The 17,436-nt window shown below is 36.3% G+C and overlaps 2 protein-coding genes across 2 annotated transcripts; one reads left to right on the forward strand and one right to left on the reverse strand.

Moving 5' to 3' along the window:
- Positions 1 to 145: 145 nt before the first annotated feature.
- On the reverse strand, positions 146 to 9,786 carry LOC130425010 (mucin-2-like). Its single transcript, XM_056751040.1, has 25 exons — positions 9,708 to 9,786; positions 9,528 to 9,608; positions 9,420 to 9,443; positions 8,775 to 8,852; positions 8,433 to 8,510; positions 7,504 to 7,581; positions 7,206 to 7,259; positions 6,893 to 6,970; positions 6,363 to 6,440; positions 6,044 to 6,121; positions 5,722 to 5,799; positions 5,433 to 5,510; positions 4,880 to 4,957; positions 4,573 to 4,650; positions 4,222 to 4,311; positions 3,934 to 3,993; positions 3,615 to 3,692; positions 3,317 to 3,370; positions 3,006 to 3,083; positions 1,843 to 1,920; positions 1,535 to 1,612; positions 1,184 to 1,273; positions 894 to 953; positions 575 to 652; positions 146 to 330 (listed from the first exon to the last, which is right to left on the reverse strand). Exons 2-25 carry the CDS (start codon positions 9,586 to 9,588, stop codon positions 146 to 148), a joined length of 1,848 nt encoding a protein of 615 aa, XP_056607018.1. The 5' UTR covers positions 9,589 to 9,608; positions 9,708 to 9,786.
- Positions 9,787 to 13,385: 3,599 nt separating this feature from the next.
- si:dkey-7k24.5 (somatomedin-B and thrombospondin type-1 domain-containing protein) lies at positions 13,386 to 17,193 on the forward strand. Its single transcript, XM_056751274.1, has 5 exons — positions 13,386 to 13,668; positions 14,420 to 14,611; positions 15,144 to 15,222; positions 15,450 to 15,632; positions 17,076 to 17,193. Exons 1-5 carry the CDS (start codon positions 13,386 to 13,388, stop codon positions 17,191 to 17,193), a joined length of 855 nt encoding a protein of 284 aa, XP_056607252.1.
- Positions 17,194 to 17,436: the final 243 nt, after the last annotated feature.

The raw sequence follows: 17,436 nt of genomic DNA on the forward strand, positions 1-17,436 counted from the left end.
ACTGCCTGATGTCACTGCACTGCTTGTTGGTGTGACGGCTGCTGAAAGAATAAATATGCACAGTTGTGTTAAAATACAAGATTTTATTTTTTAATTCTAATCTTCATAAATGGCCACATTGAAGGTTTTATCACCTGCCAGGACCTCATGTCACTGTTATTTTTGTTTTATTGTGCATAAAAACTATTCTGGTCACTTCAGACAGCTTGAAACTCTTTCCTAAAGTCTGATTGTAGGTATTATATAAACTTCCAGAAACAGTAGTGGAGGTTATACCAGTTGTAGCACCACTGACTGATGTCACTGCACTGCTTGTTGGTGTTGTGGTTGCTGAAAAAGAATATGCACAGTGATGTTAAAATACAAGATCCTATTTTATTTTTTAATTCCAATCTTCTTAAATGGCCACATTGAAGGTTTTGTCACCTTCCAGGACCTGATGTCACTGTCATTTTTGTTTTATTCTGCATAATGATTATTATGGTCGCTTCAGACAGGTTTAACCAATGTAGTCACATGGACTATTTTGCCAAAATCTTTCCTAAAGTCTGATTGTGAGTATAATACAACATACCAGAAACAGTAGTGGAGGTTGTTCCAGTTGTAGCACCACTGCCTGATGTCACTGCACTGCTTGTTGGTGTGACGGCTGCTGATAGAATAAATATGCACAGTTGTGTTTAAATACAAGATTTTATTTTTAATCCCAATCTTCCTAAATGGCCACATTGAAGTTTTTATCAACTGCCAGGACCTCACATCACTGTCATTTTTGTTTTATTGTGCATAAAAAACTATTCTGGATGCTTCAGAAATTTTGAACAACTCTAGTCACATGGAGTATTTTGCCAATATCTTTCCTAAAGTTTGATTGTGAGTATAATATAACATACCAGTAACAGTAGTAGATTCAATCCCTGACGTCACTGCATTGCTTGTTGGTGTGGTGGTTACTGAAAGAATAAATATGCACAGTGGTGTTAAAATACTTATTTAAAATAGAAGATCCTATTTACATTTTTTTATTCCAATCTTCATAAATGGCCACATTGATGGTTTTATCACCTGCCAGGACCTCATGTCACTGTCATTTTTGTTTTATGCTGCATAAAAACTATTCTGGTTGCTTCAGAAAGTTTGAAACTCTTTCCTAAAGTCTGATTGTAGGTATTATATAACATACCAGAAACAGTAGTGGAAGTTATACCAGTTGTAGATGAAATCCCTGACGTCACTGCACTGCTTGTTGGTGTGATAGTTGGTGTGGTGGTTGCTAAAAAAAAATGCACAATGATGTTAAAATATTTCTTTAAAATAGAAGATCCTATTTACATTTTTTTATTATAATCTTCCTAAATGGCCACCTTAAAGGTTTTGTCACATGGAGGAACCAAGAACTGATGTCACTGTCATTTTTTTTTATTGCACACAAAAACTATTCCTGTCGCTTCAGACAGTTTGAATCACTGTAGTCACATGGACTATTTTGCCAATATCTTTCCTAAAGTCTGATTGTGAGTATAATACAACATACCAGAAACAGTAGTGGAGGTTGTTCCAGTTGTAGCACCACTGCCTGATGTCACTGCACTGCTTGTTGGTGTGACGGCTGCTGAAAGAATAAATATGCACAATGATGTTAAAATACTTTTCTAAAAAACAAGATCCTGATTTTATTTTAAAAATCCAATCTTCATAAATGGCCACATTGAAGTTTTTATCACCTGCCAGGACCTCAGGTCACAGTCATTTTTGTTTTATTGTGCATAAAAACTATTCTGGTCACTTCAGACAGCTTGAATCTCTTTCCTAAAGTCTGATTGTGAGTATAATATAACATACCAGAAACAGTAGTGGAGGTTGTTCCAGTTGTAGCACCACTGACTGATGTCACTGCACTGCTTGTTGGTGTGACGGCTGCTGAAAGAATAAATATGCACAATGATGTTAAAATACTTTTCTAAAAAACAAGATCCTGATTTTATTTTAAAAATCCAATCTTCATAAATGGCCACATTGAAGGTTTTATCACCTGCCAGGACCTCAAGTCACTGTCATTTTTGTTTTATTGTGCATAAAAACTATTCTGGTCGCTTTAGACAGCTTGAATCTCTTTCCTAAAGTCTGATTGTAGGTATTATATAAACTTCCAGAAACAGTAGTGGAGGTTATACCAGTTGTAGATGCAATCCCTGATGTCACTGCACTGCTTGTTGGTGTTGTGGTTGCTGAAAAAAAATATGCACAGTGATGTTAAAATACAAGGTCCTATTTTATTTTTTAATTCCATTCTTCTTAAATGGCCACATTGAAGGTTTTATCACCTGCCAGGACCTCATGTCACTGTTATTTTTGTTTTATTCTGCATAATGATTATTCTGGTCGCTTCAGACAGGTTGAACCACTGTAGTCACATGGACTATTTTGCCAATATCTTTCCTAAAGTCTGATTGTGAATATAATATAACATACCAGTAACAGTAGTGGAGGTTATACCAGTTGTAGATGCAATCCCTGATGTCACTGCACTGCTTGTTGATGTTGTGGTTGCTGAAAAAAAAATATCTTATTAAAATACAAAATCCTATTTACTTTTTACATTAACATTTACATTAAGTCATTTGGCAGACGCTTTTATCCAAAGCGACTTACAGTGCACTTATTACAGGGACAATCCCCCTGGAGCAGCATGGAGTATAGTGTCTTGCTCAAGGACATACTGGTGGTGGCTGCTGGGATCGAACCAGCAACCTTTTGATTTACCAGTTCCGTGGTTTAACCCACTAGACCACCTTCTCCACTAATTTTTTAATTATAATCTTCACAAATGGCCACATTGAAGGTTTTGTCGCCTGGGGACCCAAGACCTGATGTCACTGTCATTTTTGTTTTATTGCACACAAAAACTGTTCTGGTCGCTTCAGACAGTTTGAATCACTGTAGTCACATGGAATATTTTTCCAAAATCTTTAATAAAGTCTGATTGTGAGTATAATACAACATACCAGAAACAGTAGTGGAGGTTGTTCCAGTTGTAGCACCACTGCCTGATGTCACTGCACTGCTTGTTGGTGTGGTGGTTGCTGAAAGAATAAATATGCACAGTTGTTAAAATACAAGATTTTATTTTTTAATTCCAATCTTCATAAATGGCCACATTGAAGGTTTTATCACCTGCCAGGACCTCATGTCACTGTTATTTTTGTTTTATTGTGCATAAAAACTATTCTGGTCACTTCAGACAGCTTGAAACTCTTTCCTAAAGTCTGATTGTAGGTATTATATAAACTTCCAGAAACAGTAGTGGAGGTTATACCAGTTGTAGCACCACTGACTGATGTCACTGCACTGCTTGTTGGTGTTGTGGTTGCTGAAAAAGAATATGCACAGTGATGTTAAAATACAAGATCCTATTTTATTTTTTAATTCCAATCTTCTTAAATGGCCACATTGAAGGTTTTGTCACCTTCCAGGACCTGATGTCACTGTCATTTTTGTTTTATTCTGCATAATGATTATTATGGTCGCTTCAGACAGGTTTAACCAATGTAGTCACATGGACTATTTTGCCAAAATCTTTCCTAAAGTCTGATTGTGAGTATAATACAACATACCAGTAACAGTAGTGGAGGTTGTTCCAGTTGTAGCACCACTGCCTGATGTCACTGCACTGCTTGTTGGTGTGACGGCTGCTGATAGAATAAATATGCACAGTTGTGTTTAAATACAAGATTTTATTTTTAATCCCAATCTTCCTAAATGGCCACATTGAAGTTTTTATCAACTGCCAGGACCTCACATCACTGTCATTTTTGTTTTATTGTGCATAAAAAACTATTCTGGATGCTTCAGAAATTTTGAACAACTCTAGTCACATGGAGTATTTTGCCAATATCTTTCCTAAAGTTTGATTGTGAGTATAATATAACATACCAGTAACAGTAGTAGATTCAATCCCTGACGTCACTGCACTGCTTGTTGGTGTGGTGGTTACTGAAAGAATAAATATGCACAGTGGTGTTAAAATACTTATTTAAAATAGAAGATCATATATATTATTTTATTCCAATCTTCATAAATGGCCACATTGATGGTTTTATCACCTGCCAGGACCTCATGTCACTGTCATTTTTGTTTTATGCTGCATAAAAACTATTCTGGTTGCTTCAGAAAGTTTGAAACTCTTTCCTAAAGTCTGATTGTAGGTATTATATAACATACCAGAAACAGTAGTTGAAGTTATACCAGTTGTAGATGAAATCCCTGACGTCACTGCACTGCTTGTTGGTGTGATAGTTGGTGTGGTGGTTGCTAAAAAAAAATGCACAATGATGTTAAAATATTTCTTTAAAATAGAAGATCCTATTTACATTTTTTTATTATAATCTTCCTAAATGGCCACATTGAAGGTTTTGTCACATGGAGGAACCAAGAACTGATGTCACTGTCATTTTTTTTTATTGCACACAAAAACTATTCCTGTCGCTTCAGACAGTTTGAATCACTGTAGTCACATGGACTATTTTGCCAATATCTTTCCTAAAGTCTGATTGTGAGTATAATACAACATACCAGAAACAGTAGTGGAGGTTGTTCCAGTTGTAGCACCACTGCCTGATGTCACTGCACTGCTTGTTGGTGTGACGGCTGCTGAAAGAATAAATATGCACAGTGATGTTAAAATACTTTTCTAAAAACAAGATCGTATTTTATTTTTAAAATCCAATCTTCATAAATGGCCACATTGAAGTTTTTATCACCTGCCAGGACCTCAGGTCACTGTCATTTTTGTTTTATTGTGCATAAAAAACTATTCTGGTCGCTTTAGACAGCTTGAAACTCTTTCCTAAAGTCTGATTGTAGGTATTATATAACATACCAGATACAGTAGTGGAGGTTGTACCAGTTGTAGATGCAATCCCTGACGTCACTGCACTGCTTGTTGGTGTTGTGGTTGCTGAAAAAAAAATATGCACAGTGATATCAAAATATCTTATTAAAATACAAAATCCTATTTACTTTTTACATTAACATTTACATTAAGTCATTTGGCAGACGCTTTTATCCAAAGCGACTTACAGTGCACTTATTACATGGACAATCCCCTGGAGCAGCATGGAGTATAGTGTCTTGCTCAAGGACATACTGGTGGTGGCTGCTGGGATCGAACCAGCAACCTTTTGATTTACCAGTTCCGTGGTTTAACCCACTAGACCACCTTCTCCACTAATTTTTTAATTATAATCTTCATAAATGGCCACATTGAAGGTTTTGTTGCCTGGGGACCCAAGACCTGATTTCACTGTCATTTTTGTTTAATTTGCACACAAAAACTGTTCTGGTCGCTTCAGACAGTTTGAATCACTGTAGTCACATGGAATATTTTTCCAAAATCTTTCCTAAAGTCTGATTGTGAGTATAATACAACATACCAGAAACAGTAGTGGAGGTTGTTCCAGTTGTAGCACCACTGCCTGATGTCACTGCACTGCTTGTTGGTGTGACGGCTGCTGAAAGAATAAATATGCACAGTTGTGTTAAAATACAAACATTTTTTTTTTTATTCCAATCTTCATAAACGGCCACATTGAAGTTTTTATCACCTGCCAGGACCTCATGTCACTGTTATTTTTGTTTTATTGTGCATAAAAACTATTCTGGTCACTTCAGACAGCTTGAAACTCTTTCCTAAAGTCTGATTGTAGGTATTATATAATATACCAGAAACAGTAGTGGAGGTTGTACCAGTTGTAGATGCAATCCCTGATGTCACTGCACTGCTTGTTGGTGTTGTGGTTGCTGAAAAAAAATATGCACAGTGATGTTAAAATACAAGATCCTATTTTATTTTTTAATTCCAATCTTCATAAATGGCCACATTGGAGTTTTTATCATCTGCCAGGACCTCACATCACTGTCATTTTTGTTTTATTGTGCATAAAAACTATTCTGGTTGCTTCAGAAAGTTTGAACCACTGTAGTCACATGGACTATTTTGCCAATATCTTTCCTAAAGTTTGATTGTGAGTATAATACAACATACCAGAAACAGTAGTGGAGGTTGTTCCAGTTGTAGCACCACTGCCTGATGTCACTGCACTGCTTGTTGGTGTGGTGGTTGCTGAAAGAATAAATATGCACAGTTGTGTTAAAATACAAGATTTTATTTTTTAATTCCAATCTTCATAAATGGCCACATTGAAGGTTTTATCACCTGCCAGGACCTCATGTCACTGTTATTTTTGTTTTATTCTGCATAATGATTATTCTGGTCGCTTCAGACAGGTTGAACCACTGTAATCACATGGACTATTTTGCCAATATCTTTCCTAAAGTCTGATTGTGAATATAATATAACATACCAGTAACAGTAGTGGAGGTTATATCAGTTGTAGATGCAATCCCTGATGTCACTGCACTGCTTGTTGATGTTGTGGTTGCTGAAAAAAAATATCTTATTAAAATACAAAATCCTATTTAATTTTTACATTAACATTTACATTAAGTCATTTGGCAGACGCTTTTATCCAAAGCGACTTACAGTGCACTTATTACATGGACAATCCCCTGGAGCAGCATGGATTATAGTGTCTTGCTCAAGGACATACTGGTGGTGGCTGCTGGGATCGAACCAGCAACCTTTTGATTTACCAGTTCAGTGGTTTAACCCACTAGACCACCTTCTCCACTAATTTTTTATTATAATCTTCACAAATGGCCACATTGAAGGTTTTGTCGCCTGGGGACCCAAGACCTGATGTCACTGTCATTTTTGTTTTATAGCACACAAAAACTGTTCTGGTCGCTTCAGACAGTTTGAATCACTGTAGTCACATGGAATATTTCTCCAAAATCTTTAATAAAGTCTGATTGTGAGTATAATACAACATACCAGAAACAGTAGTGGAGGTTGTTCCAGTTGTAGCACCACTGCCTGATGTCACTGCACTGCTTGTTGGTGTGGTGGTTGCTGAAAGAATAAATATGCACAGTTGTGTTAAAATACAAGATTTTATTTTTTAATTCTAATCTTCATAAATGGCCACATTGAAGGTTTTATCACCTGCCAGGACCTCATGTCACTGTCATTTTTGTTTTATTGTGCATAAAAACTATTCAGGTCGCTTTAGACAGCTTGAATCTCTTTCCTAAAGTCTGATTGTAGGTATTATATAAACTTCCAGAAACAGTAGTGGAGGTTATACCAGTTGTAGCACCACTGACTGATGTCACTGCACTGCTTGTTGGTGTTGTGGTTGCTGAAAAAAAATATGCACAGTGATGTTAAAATACAAGATCCTATTTTATTTTTTAATTCCAATCTTCTTAAATGGCCACATTGAAGGTTTTATCACCTGCCAGGACCTCACGTCACTGTTATTTTTGTTTTATTCTGCATAATGATTATTATGGTCGCTTCAGAAAGTTTGAATCACTGTAGTCACATGGACTATTTTGCCAAAATCTTTCCTAAAGTCTGATTGTGAGTATAATACAACATACCAGAAACAGTAGTGGAGGTTGTTCCAGTTGTAGCACCACTGCCTGATGTCACTGCACTGCTTGTTGGTGTGATGGCTGCTGATAGAATAAACGCATACAACCACCGTTACCGAATGTCATGATTCCGCTATCATATCATGTTTATTCTTGGTTTTGCAGCGGAGTCATGGCATAGCCTTAGGGTGTTGTGTGAGAAGGACATGGCTTTGTGTATACATTGGCTGGCCATGTGCTTTCTCATGTCTTGTCTGTGTTTCCCACCATCTCATTTCCTTGTTAACTTTCCCTGAGTATTTAATCCCTGTCACCTGGTCCCTATTAATTATCCTTTGTCTTTTTCCCCTTTAAATAGTCCTAATGTTTCGTTGTCCTGTGCTTGTTCGTTTAGTACCGTGCCTCAGTCTTGTCGTGCCTTTCCTGTAAAATGGTATTTGGACCTTGCCTTTTCTGTTTTAGTGTGACGTTATGTCAAGCTTTGTTTTAGTTGTCAATATAAAATTATTTAGCCCAGTCCTTGTTTCCCCTTGTGGGTGTTTGTTTTATCCTGTTTTTGTCTTTTAATAAACCTGTTTAACCTTCAGCCGTACCTGCCTGCACTTGGTTTCTTCTCCTTGCAAAATCATAACACGGAGAGCTTTTTAATGTGTCTTCAAAGTGTTTGACATTAATTGACTTGCGATTCATATTATTACAATGCATCGCGAACTATAGCTACTTTTGGCCAGCCTATTATGGCATCATTCAAAACAATTCATAATTATTTTCCAAAATATGCTGAAGAAACAAAAGTACCAGTGGGAATAATTTCTAGGGAATATGACCTTGATCAAGATTACGGACCTCACTGTAAAACCTGTTATTTTTACTGTTTTTCTGTATAAAAACAGTTTTTCTGTTTATTTTATGATTGCTAGTATAATATAACATACCAGAAACAGTAGTGGAGGTTATATCACTTGTAGCATCACTGGCTGATGTCACTGCACTGCTTGTTGTTGTGTTGGTTGCTTAAAGAAAAAATATACACAGTGATGTTAAAATACTTATTTAAAATACAAGATCCTATTTCATATTTTAATTTCAATATTCATAAATGGCCACATTGAAGGTTTTGTCACCTGGAGACCCAGGACCTCATGTCACTGTTATTTTTGTCATATTGCACACAAATACTATTCTGGTCGCTTCAGACAGGTTGAACCACTGTAGTCACATGGACTATTTTGCCAATATCTTTCCTAAAGTCTGATTGTGAATATAATATAACATACCAGTAACAGTGGTGGAGGTCACATTACTTGTAGCACCACTGCCTGATGTCACTTCACTGTTTGTCGGTGTGATGGTTGCTGACAGAAAAATGGCATTCACACAATGGGCAGTATTTTAAAATATAATGAGGTGACGAATATACTAATTTGCACATTGAGACCAAAATAACAACTTTATTCTGCAAATTCCTCTCTTCCTCATAAGTTCTCAATGCATGACCACGAGAGCATGCAATGCCGATGTTACTGACGTAGAACGGCATATACTGTTTCATATTTTAATACCTTTGAAAAACTGTAGTATGTTTGTAATTACAATATACATACACAGACCTTTGTGTGACCATGACTTTAAGGAAATCAAACAGTAACACCCACTATTTAGAAATGGCCACATTGAAAGTTGTATCACCTGTTGAACCAGGTGTGTTTATCATAATATACCAGAAACAGTAGTGGAGGTAGTATCTGTCGTAGCATCGTTGACATACGCATACAAACATAAAATAAATTCAAAAACTTTTTACACATATGCAACTAGTGAATATGACCGAGTGCCAGATGACTCTGTTTCCAGGACAAATTAAGTCTGATTATAATTTGATCAGTTTTTAGAACTGGTTTTCATTAAAGATCAATAACTACCTTCTAGTGATGTTTGTGCACCGGCTGTTAGAAAAAGACATTTGTTCATTTTTTAAATCTCTTCCACATTAATACTGTTATTAAAACCTATGATGGACAAAAGCTTACCCAGAGACAAAACTGAAATGAACACCAGAAGATGTTGAGAAATGCCCATGATTCCTATCATTACCAATCCAAAGATAAATTCTGTAAGCAAAAGGAGCTTTATTAGTCTTAATAGTCACAATAAATGCTGTTAATTCAATGTATAAAGTCAAACTTAAATTTAAATTGAATTAAGATTACCTCTGATACCTCCATCCAGCACAACGTTGCACCTGCTGTGGATTAAACTGCTTAGCAGGAAGTTTCCTCAGTTTTTTAATGCATCATGACATGTGATTACAAACTGATAACATGTTTTGACTGACACCAGTAGGAATGCAAAACATTTAAGCTCTATTATGTAGATGCAAAACGAAAATAAATAAAACGTTGTCTTTTTTTATGTTTTCAAATTACGTTGTTTTTTCAAACTACATGTAATCAAATATATTTCTTACACCATTATTTTGATTTGAGATGTTTGTGGCCAACTCTGACTGTGACAAAATTTCAGAAGAATAAGAAATAAATGGATGAATTGTAGCCTCACGGAAGTTTGTGACATAATCACGAAATTCATAATCTATTGATTTGTGTTCTTGGACACAAATGTCCATTTCAGTCAGCACAACCTTATTCTTTGTCACTCGACACAACTTTCAATATACATTCCATTTGTAAACATATACTGTATATATTTATAACCTGATATCAGGGAAATTTGGTCATATTTTACGAGGTGGCTAAGCCACCCCATACCCCATCCTAAAGCATAATGTCAAAGGTGCAAAGGCAAATTAAACTAGAATTTATACAAATGAGCCACCTGCTTAAAATATGTACAAATTCCTGTTTATCTATTATCATATATACCAAATAGTACATTTTGAAATCCGAATTTTTTTCCTTGGTTGTATACAGCCTAAACTAAACAGGATATGAAAGAGACTTCATATTGAAATGACATCAAATCAAAGGTCGTGCTGAGTGACACAAAGGGAAAAGGGGAACAATTGTGTCCATGACCTAAAGTCAATTTTGTGTCATGTATTTCCATGAGACCGCGTTGTCCCAGAACAACCATCCTAACACAATTTAGCAATGTTTCAGTATTTATAGAAAAACTTTCCTTTGTTAGATCGGTTTGTGATTTGATTTAAAGTTAAAGCTCTTTTTAAACAGTTGATTAGTTTACTGTTTTATTTATTATTTGTAGTTTTGCCCTTGAATTTCTCACTGTATGTGCCTTCAAAATGATGCCATCATCGAAGTATTACTGATAAACAAGATTCCAGTTAGGCTTGCATTCCATTTTTGTGCTTTCAGAACATAACATAGATATTGCTCAACGCATATATGTTTTATAGCATTTATTTTCATCACATTAAGCTAAAATGTTTTTGCAACACAGCATGTCATTTTGTTGAATTGAGTATTTAATTTATTTCATTATCAAACAGTTCATCACTTGCGACAAAGTGACTTGGGCTGTTTGGAATACTTGATTTAAATCAGTCAATCCTGGCATTCTAAGGTCATAATGCGGTGAAGTCTTCACAATGTGATTAAACCTAACCGAACCTAACCTTATTGTGTGTTTGTTATCTCTTTGAAATCACGTGTGCTAACGCATATAAAGTCTCTCTTCCTGTAGAGCAACATTCCTCTCTCCTTTACAGCACACACTGGTTTTCACAAGAAATTGTAGTCTGTGAAGTATGAAAAGAAATCAATGTCTCATTAAATGTTTAATGAGCGTCTTTTGTAATTTATAATATATAATGTTCAAATGTTTCTTTACTTTACTTTACTTGTACAGTATATGGTTCTTTGTTCTGTGTACAAGATGATATAAATATAAATTTATATCTTATATAAATCTTGAGTACCTATAGAGTACTACTGCATACTTCATATCTCCGAAGAGTATTTAGTCAGATAACATTTATTTAAGACAGATACAGCTGTATGCTTATTTACAGAAAAGAAAGGCTCCTGGAGGCGTGAAGAGGGCAGTACACAATACACTTTTGCATTATCACTGCATAACTGTTGATTCACTACAAGTTTGTGTTGTTTAAATAATGCACAACATGCCAATTGCCAACAAAACACAGACATATGACTTTAGTAATCTTTTAGTGCTGGGACCGCTCCATCTTGAGATCATGAGAGCAGTTTCAAATGATCTCGAGATATAACGTTATATCCACTGTTTATATAACATTCATCACCCAAATGCAGTGAACAAACAAACACAACAAAACTTCCGTCAGCCGATTGAAGCGGCATTGATGGGCGTGCTCTTTCGCTCGCTGGATGATGAGCGGGCGTACTTTTCAGGGAGAATTGTCCAATAAGGGACTAAGTACCCTGGTTAGGAAACAGGTAATCTATGTTCCAAACTTTCCGAACCCTGGGGGAGTGAATCAAGCACAGAAATACTACGTCATATGTTCAACTCGTTTTTTGACATGTTGAGCTTGAGAAGACAACAAGTTTAACAGTGAAAATAAGTCGGAATGCATGAAATAGCATGTTACCTCTGCTTTAATGATTTGGCAATATTGTTTGTTAGTCAGTCTTGCTGATAAAGCAACACCTTTTAAATTAACCAAGTTACTGTGTTTGTCAGGCTTTAGTAAGCAACTTTATGCTAAGTGGCCACAAAGACCCAAAGTAGCAGAGAGTCAGATAAATACTGCTTTATATCCCAAGCTCGTGTGAGCACATTATGGTTGTATGGCCTACTTCTCATTTAAAACAACGCCTCTCAGACGACTATGAAGAAGATCATTCAAAAGAGCAGCGAAGACATCTTTGCTCCCTTTTTCAGTAATGCACATGTTCCTTCGAAGGTTGGAGGAATGTGAAATGTTCATTATTATCAACGTGTAAGGATTTTTTCTCATTCTTCAGCAAGTAGACCATGTCCATTGCGTATGCTCGTATCCTCATTAGATTGTCCATTGGTGTCCCACAACACCTCGTCCACACCATATTTAGTGAACTCCAGGGTGAAAAGATATCCCAGTGCCTCTATTAAATCTCTTATTAGCATCAGTCAACCCTCTATGGGTTTGGAATAGGGCCTTTGACAGCCCGCAGACAGGAGCCCAGAATGACATAAAGGAATAACACATGTCCACCTAACTGTCTCTTTAAATATACACAGTGTTGCGATAAAATAGAGAGCACATTCAAACTTTTGGAGGAGTCGCCTGCATTTCAGATATTTTTACTGAGGAGAAATCTCACAAATGTCTCCATTAGAGTTTTAGAAGAGGTCTCCACATCTTCACCTCAGATTTGCAATAAAAAAACTTTCTCATCAAGTTTACCCAAATCAAGATGATCTTATCTATTATCTTCATTCATTTTTCAGATTCATACTTTTAATGCATTTTATTAGACTGTAAATTAAAAACACTTAATCATATTTGAGAAATTCTGCACGGGAATATGTATATCAGGGATGGACAATACAGCAGTGCCTATGGTATTGCTCTTTGTGCATGAATAGCCTCTAGCTATATGAATGTAATCCTCTCTTTTCACATGTTTCAGCATCAATGGGCAGTGCTGCCCAGTTAAGGAAACACAGAAGAGGCTCCTCCACTACAAAGACAACAGCCCTGATGAATCACAGAGCCAAACTTTACATGCAAACCATCCCTATATTTCAATATAATAAATGTATATGATTTGATGGCCGAATAACCGCTTGTCATTTGTATAGGCATGTGAATGCGTTGTCATATAAAAGCACAAACTTTCATAAGTAACCTTACCAAAGAGAAAGAAAGCGTGCCATAACAAACTGGGCCAACAAACGATCCAGCTCAGAGGTGCCGGAACATATAGGAGTCAATTTTATGCATGAGTTCCTCAGATAAGGGAAGTCTCGTATTCAGACTGGCCATTATCATGGCAGCGTGCAGCTCTAGTCTCTCGTGGATAGTTTTTTATCTTGTACTGCTGGTATCGCTGGTGTCCCAGTGCAACGGAGGCTGTCAGGACGCGGGACTCTGTTGCGTTGGACAAAATCGTTCTTGTGTTACTGAAGGCTGGAGAGAAGATCCCTCATATGGGGAATGTTACTGCGACCAGGCATGCAAGACGACGTTGGACTGTTGTCATGACTACGACCTTGCCTGTCCAGGTTTCTTGCAATTCATATTTTTCAGCTAGCATTAATTAAAAAGATAAAAAGGTTATTGTTTAACCAACAGATTCGGGCTACACTGGAATGAAATACGTAGAGCTTTCGATTAAATTGTAGTTTAGTTTTGCTGGTTTGGCCATTTTTATTAACCTTTTTTTGCATTTTCATTTCAAGTGTCCTGTGGTGTGACTAATGAATTTAGTATAAATATTTCATCTCCCTCAATTATTATGAGGTCCAAATAGCTGCATGAAAAAATGTTGGATTGAGAAGCATGGGACGCAGTCAAGTTTAATTGTATTCTCTTTCCCATTTTTGACATTCCTTTTTATATTTCTTGTGTGTGTGTTCTTGGTAAATGGAACGTTAACAAAAACACTACCAAAAATTGTACCCACAAAATAACACAAGTAATTTTTTACCTGGGGGGAGAGACATTTTTTGTCCCCATTTAGAAAACTGCTTATAAATGAAGTGAGGTTTACGTTTACTGGAAAAGAAATCCTGTTAAAAAAGGGACATTTTCCTACAGCTGGGGCCCCAGAAATAAACCAAAATAAAACAAATCCTGTAATATTACATGTTTTTCAAAAAATTTGTGTGCAAATCTTGCAAAAAAAAAACGGTAAAAAAATCTTGTAAAACAAAAAGGAAAAAAAAGTGTTTTACAGGGTTAGGCATAGAATATAGAGTTTGAACAGTATAAACATCATTATGTCTACAAACCCAGCATGTGTGTGTGTTGTAGCCGTGCCATGTGTGGTGAGTGAATGGAGCGTATGGTCTGGCTGTTTGGAGGCGTGTAAGCCCACTGTGCGCACCAGACTGAGGCGGGTGATCCAGGAGGCACGTAATGATGGAGAAATCTGTCCAACCTTACAGCAGACTGCAGGCTGCGCTGAGTATCAAGACCAGTACGGTACATGTCTGCAATCACTTGGTAAGCCTTAACATCTTTGCATTTTCAACCTTATAGACAGAATATCTCTGAGGAAAAACCCAGCAGCTCCACAACAAAATAATGTGAAAGTTTCAGCACAAGCACCAACAAGGCCAACACATCTGGTTCCAACACAACTTGCAGAGACACAAATGAGACTAATTATAAATTGGCTTCTAATACATAGGCTTATATGGTTTTACTAAAGTATTTGTTTTTATTCACTCTAGAAATGTTATACGTTTTCATATATCCATATTGTTTTTTCTTTTTTTCTCTTTTTCTTCTTATGCTATGAGAATTGGTTGGCTTGGGCCATGCTTAAATGTACTTTATAAATAAATGAATAGAACTTGAACTAAAAGGATTTGTAGCATAATACATACAGCCATTAAAAATAATTATTGATTTGTGAATCACGAGTGTGACCTTCTTTTAAGATTACGGTGGACGTATTTGAGCACATACATTATGCATCAAAAGCTCTCTTTTATAACCTTTGACCTACTTCTCTGTCTTCTATTTCTTACAGTCCCAGCTCTCATCACTACTGGTGGCTATGGAAATGCTCGGAAAAAGAGGGAGATTTTAGACACAAACAACATCACAGGGTATGCCATGTTTCTGATAGTAGTATCATGGTATTCTCATTATACGGAAGTCTTTCAGTTTTACAGCATGTAAGAAGATATTATCATCAGAAACTATCAAGTATCATGTATCATGGTACCACCATATGTTGTTACGAACAAGGAAATTGGTACCGTGCAATGCAAGATCATAATCACTGTCAAATCATATATTTATGTGTATTTTAATGTGTATTCATGTGTATCAGATACTGTGTGGAGTTTGAGATCACCTCTGTGACAGTGGGATGTCAGCAAACCATCAGTCCGCACACCCGCTGGATGAGGTACCTGAAGGAGGGGCATCAAGTGTGTGTGGAGTGCCAGCCTCCGGCTCTGCCACAGGGTCAACACCACTGCACAGGAGACGGAGAGAGCTACGGCCCGGTTAAGTAAGAGCACAGAGGCCTTTTTAAAGAACGTTCCAGGTTCAACAGAACACAATAAACAATTAAAAAAGTTGTGTCATGCTGTTGAAAAGGGAAATATTAAAAAGGGAGACTCTTCTCGTGTGAAATAAAGCAACAAATAGTGTGTACATATAAACTTATATGCTTAAAATGGTGGTCAAGGCACTGATGAATAATTTAAAGGCATCCATAATTGTTCATATATACTACAAGTATAGCCTCATCATTTACAGTTACACTTTTTCACTGTGTTTCTTTATTAGACTACTGTTACAAAATATATATAAAAAACATGATTAACTTACTATATTGTTTATTTCTAAAATGAGATTAAAAAGTATTGAAAAATCATGTTTTTTATTGTGCATTCCAATAAATATCAATCAAACTGCAGTTGGTTTGTTTTGATTTAAGCTAAAATAACCAAAAAATACAGCTAACTAACACAATAATTTGAAATTCAAAAACTGAGTTATTTCTTTGCCAATCTTTGCAATTACATACAATAGTCCCAAGGCCATTTATAGTGTATCTTACCGGTTCCTCTCAAGTTCACACAGTCCTGGCAATAGCAAAAACTTGCACCGACAGGTCTTTCTGTTTCGTTTGGAAAAAACTTTTTGTAAATTATTTTGAAACGAATTTGAAAATTGTATGAAATTTAAAGGAATAGTTCAACCAAAAATAAGCATTCTGTCATTTATCAACTCTTATGTACCTCAACATCTTTGTAGGACTTTTTCTTAAAAATATAAGATATTTTACGAAACATCTCAGTGGTTTTATTTTCATGCAATGAAATTCAATGCATTGCAGCTTGTAAGCGCGATCTTGTTGTTGTTTTACCATCTGATGGACGAGTTAAAAATGTCATGATGCTGATCCCTGTAGGAAATATGAATTTATATGAACTTATTTTACTTTAATTTGACCTACCAGAGCTATTTATACTATCTCCCAAAGCCATCTTCATGTCCTACTTGGTAAAAATCACGTTTACCCGAGATGCAGATCAGTGAATAGGCCAGGCACAATCTTGATGCAACTGTATCTGTTTACCAATGGAGGGAACCACGAGACATTTATGCAAGTTATTCAAAATCTCGTTTATTAAACCTCTTCTGCTGGTTTGAGACTCTCCTAATAAACTAGTGCACTCGTTTCAAACACTCCAGAGACGTGTAATGTTTCTAATAAAAAGTAAAAGGTCACCTGTTAAATCTTTGTGAAATTTACAAAGTTAACAACATTGGGCCTTTTAATATTGTTGACAGTTCATATTTCTTGAGAATAGGACTAAAATGTTTTTTAAACATTGTTGTGAATGCAGTTGAAACCATGTAGTACACCAAGTAGCCTATCATGCACTCTGTCTCTTAATCACTCTCAATTCTCTCTCTCTCTCTCTCTCTCTCTCTCTCTCAGGTCTTTATCCCTGCAATGGCAGGCCGTTGGGAACTCTCAGTGCAGAGGTGTATGGCGACGGATCCGCCGTCAAAACTCCTGTTCCTGCCCTACTGTACACAGTTTTCTCTTCATCTAACACACAAGTTTTAATCTGCCATATCCGGGTCAATTCATAGTGAAATGTGCAGATGCAAGACAATTTTGGATATGCAAACCAGCTCTGTGTTTGCCCAGTTGATAATACCGCAACAGTGTCATATCAAGAAAAGTTTTATTGTTAGTCACCACCAGTAGTGAAATGTATTCATAAATGACTTCTTGGTAAGGCTAATTGTTGTACCTTCATTAAGATTATGAGGTAATAATAACAGATTTTTAT

The sequence above is a fragment of the Triplophysa dalaica genome, chromosome 6 (assembly GCF_015846415.1).
Source record: "Triplophysa dalaica isolate WHDGS20190420 chromosome 6, ASM1584641v1, whole genome shotgun sequence".
In the NCBI taxonomy this organism is placed as follows: domain Eukaryota; kingdom Metazoa; phylum Chordata; class Actinopteri; order Cypriniformes; family Nemacheilidae; genus Triplophysa; species Triplophysa dalaica.

Bases quoted from the DNA above. Each gene is read 5' to 3' on its own strand.
- si:dkey-7k24.5 (XM_056751274.1), top strand. From the start codon at position 13,386: ATGAGTTCCTCAGATAAGGGAAGTCTCGTATTCAGACTGGCCATTATC. The intron at 14,612-15,143 runs GTAAGCCTTAAC...TATTTCTTACAG, and splicing joins TACATGTCTGCAATCACTTG to TCCCAGCTCTCATCACTACT. The intron at 15,633-17,075 runs GTAAGAGCACAG...TCTCTCTCTCAG, and splicing joins GAGAGCTACGGCCCGGTTAA to GTCTTTATCCCTGCAATGGC.
- LOC130425010 (XM_056751040.1), bottom strand. From the start codon at position 9,588: ATGATAGGAATCATGGGCATTTCTCAACATCTTCTGGTGTTCATTTCA. The intron at 6,971-7,205 runs GTATAACCTCCA...TTATTCTTTCAG, and splicing joins AGTCAGTGGTGCTACAACTG to CAACCACCACACCAACAAGC. The intron at 1,921-3,005 runs GTATGTTGTATT...TTATTCTTTCAG, and splicing joins AACCTCCACTACTGTTTCTG to CAGCCGTCACACCAACAAGC.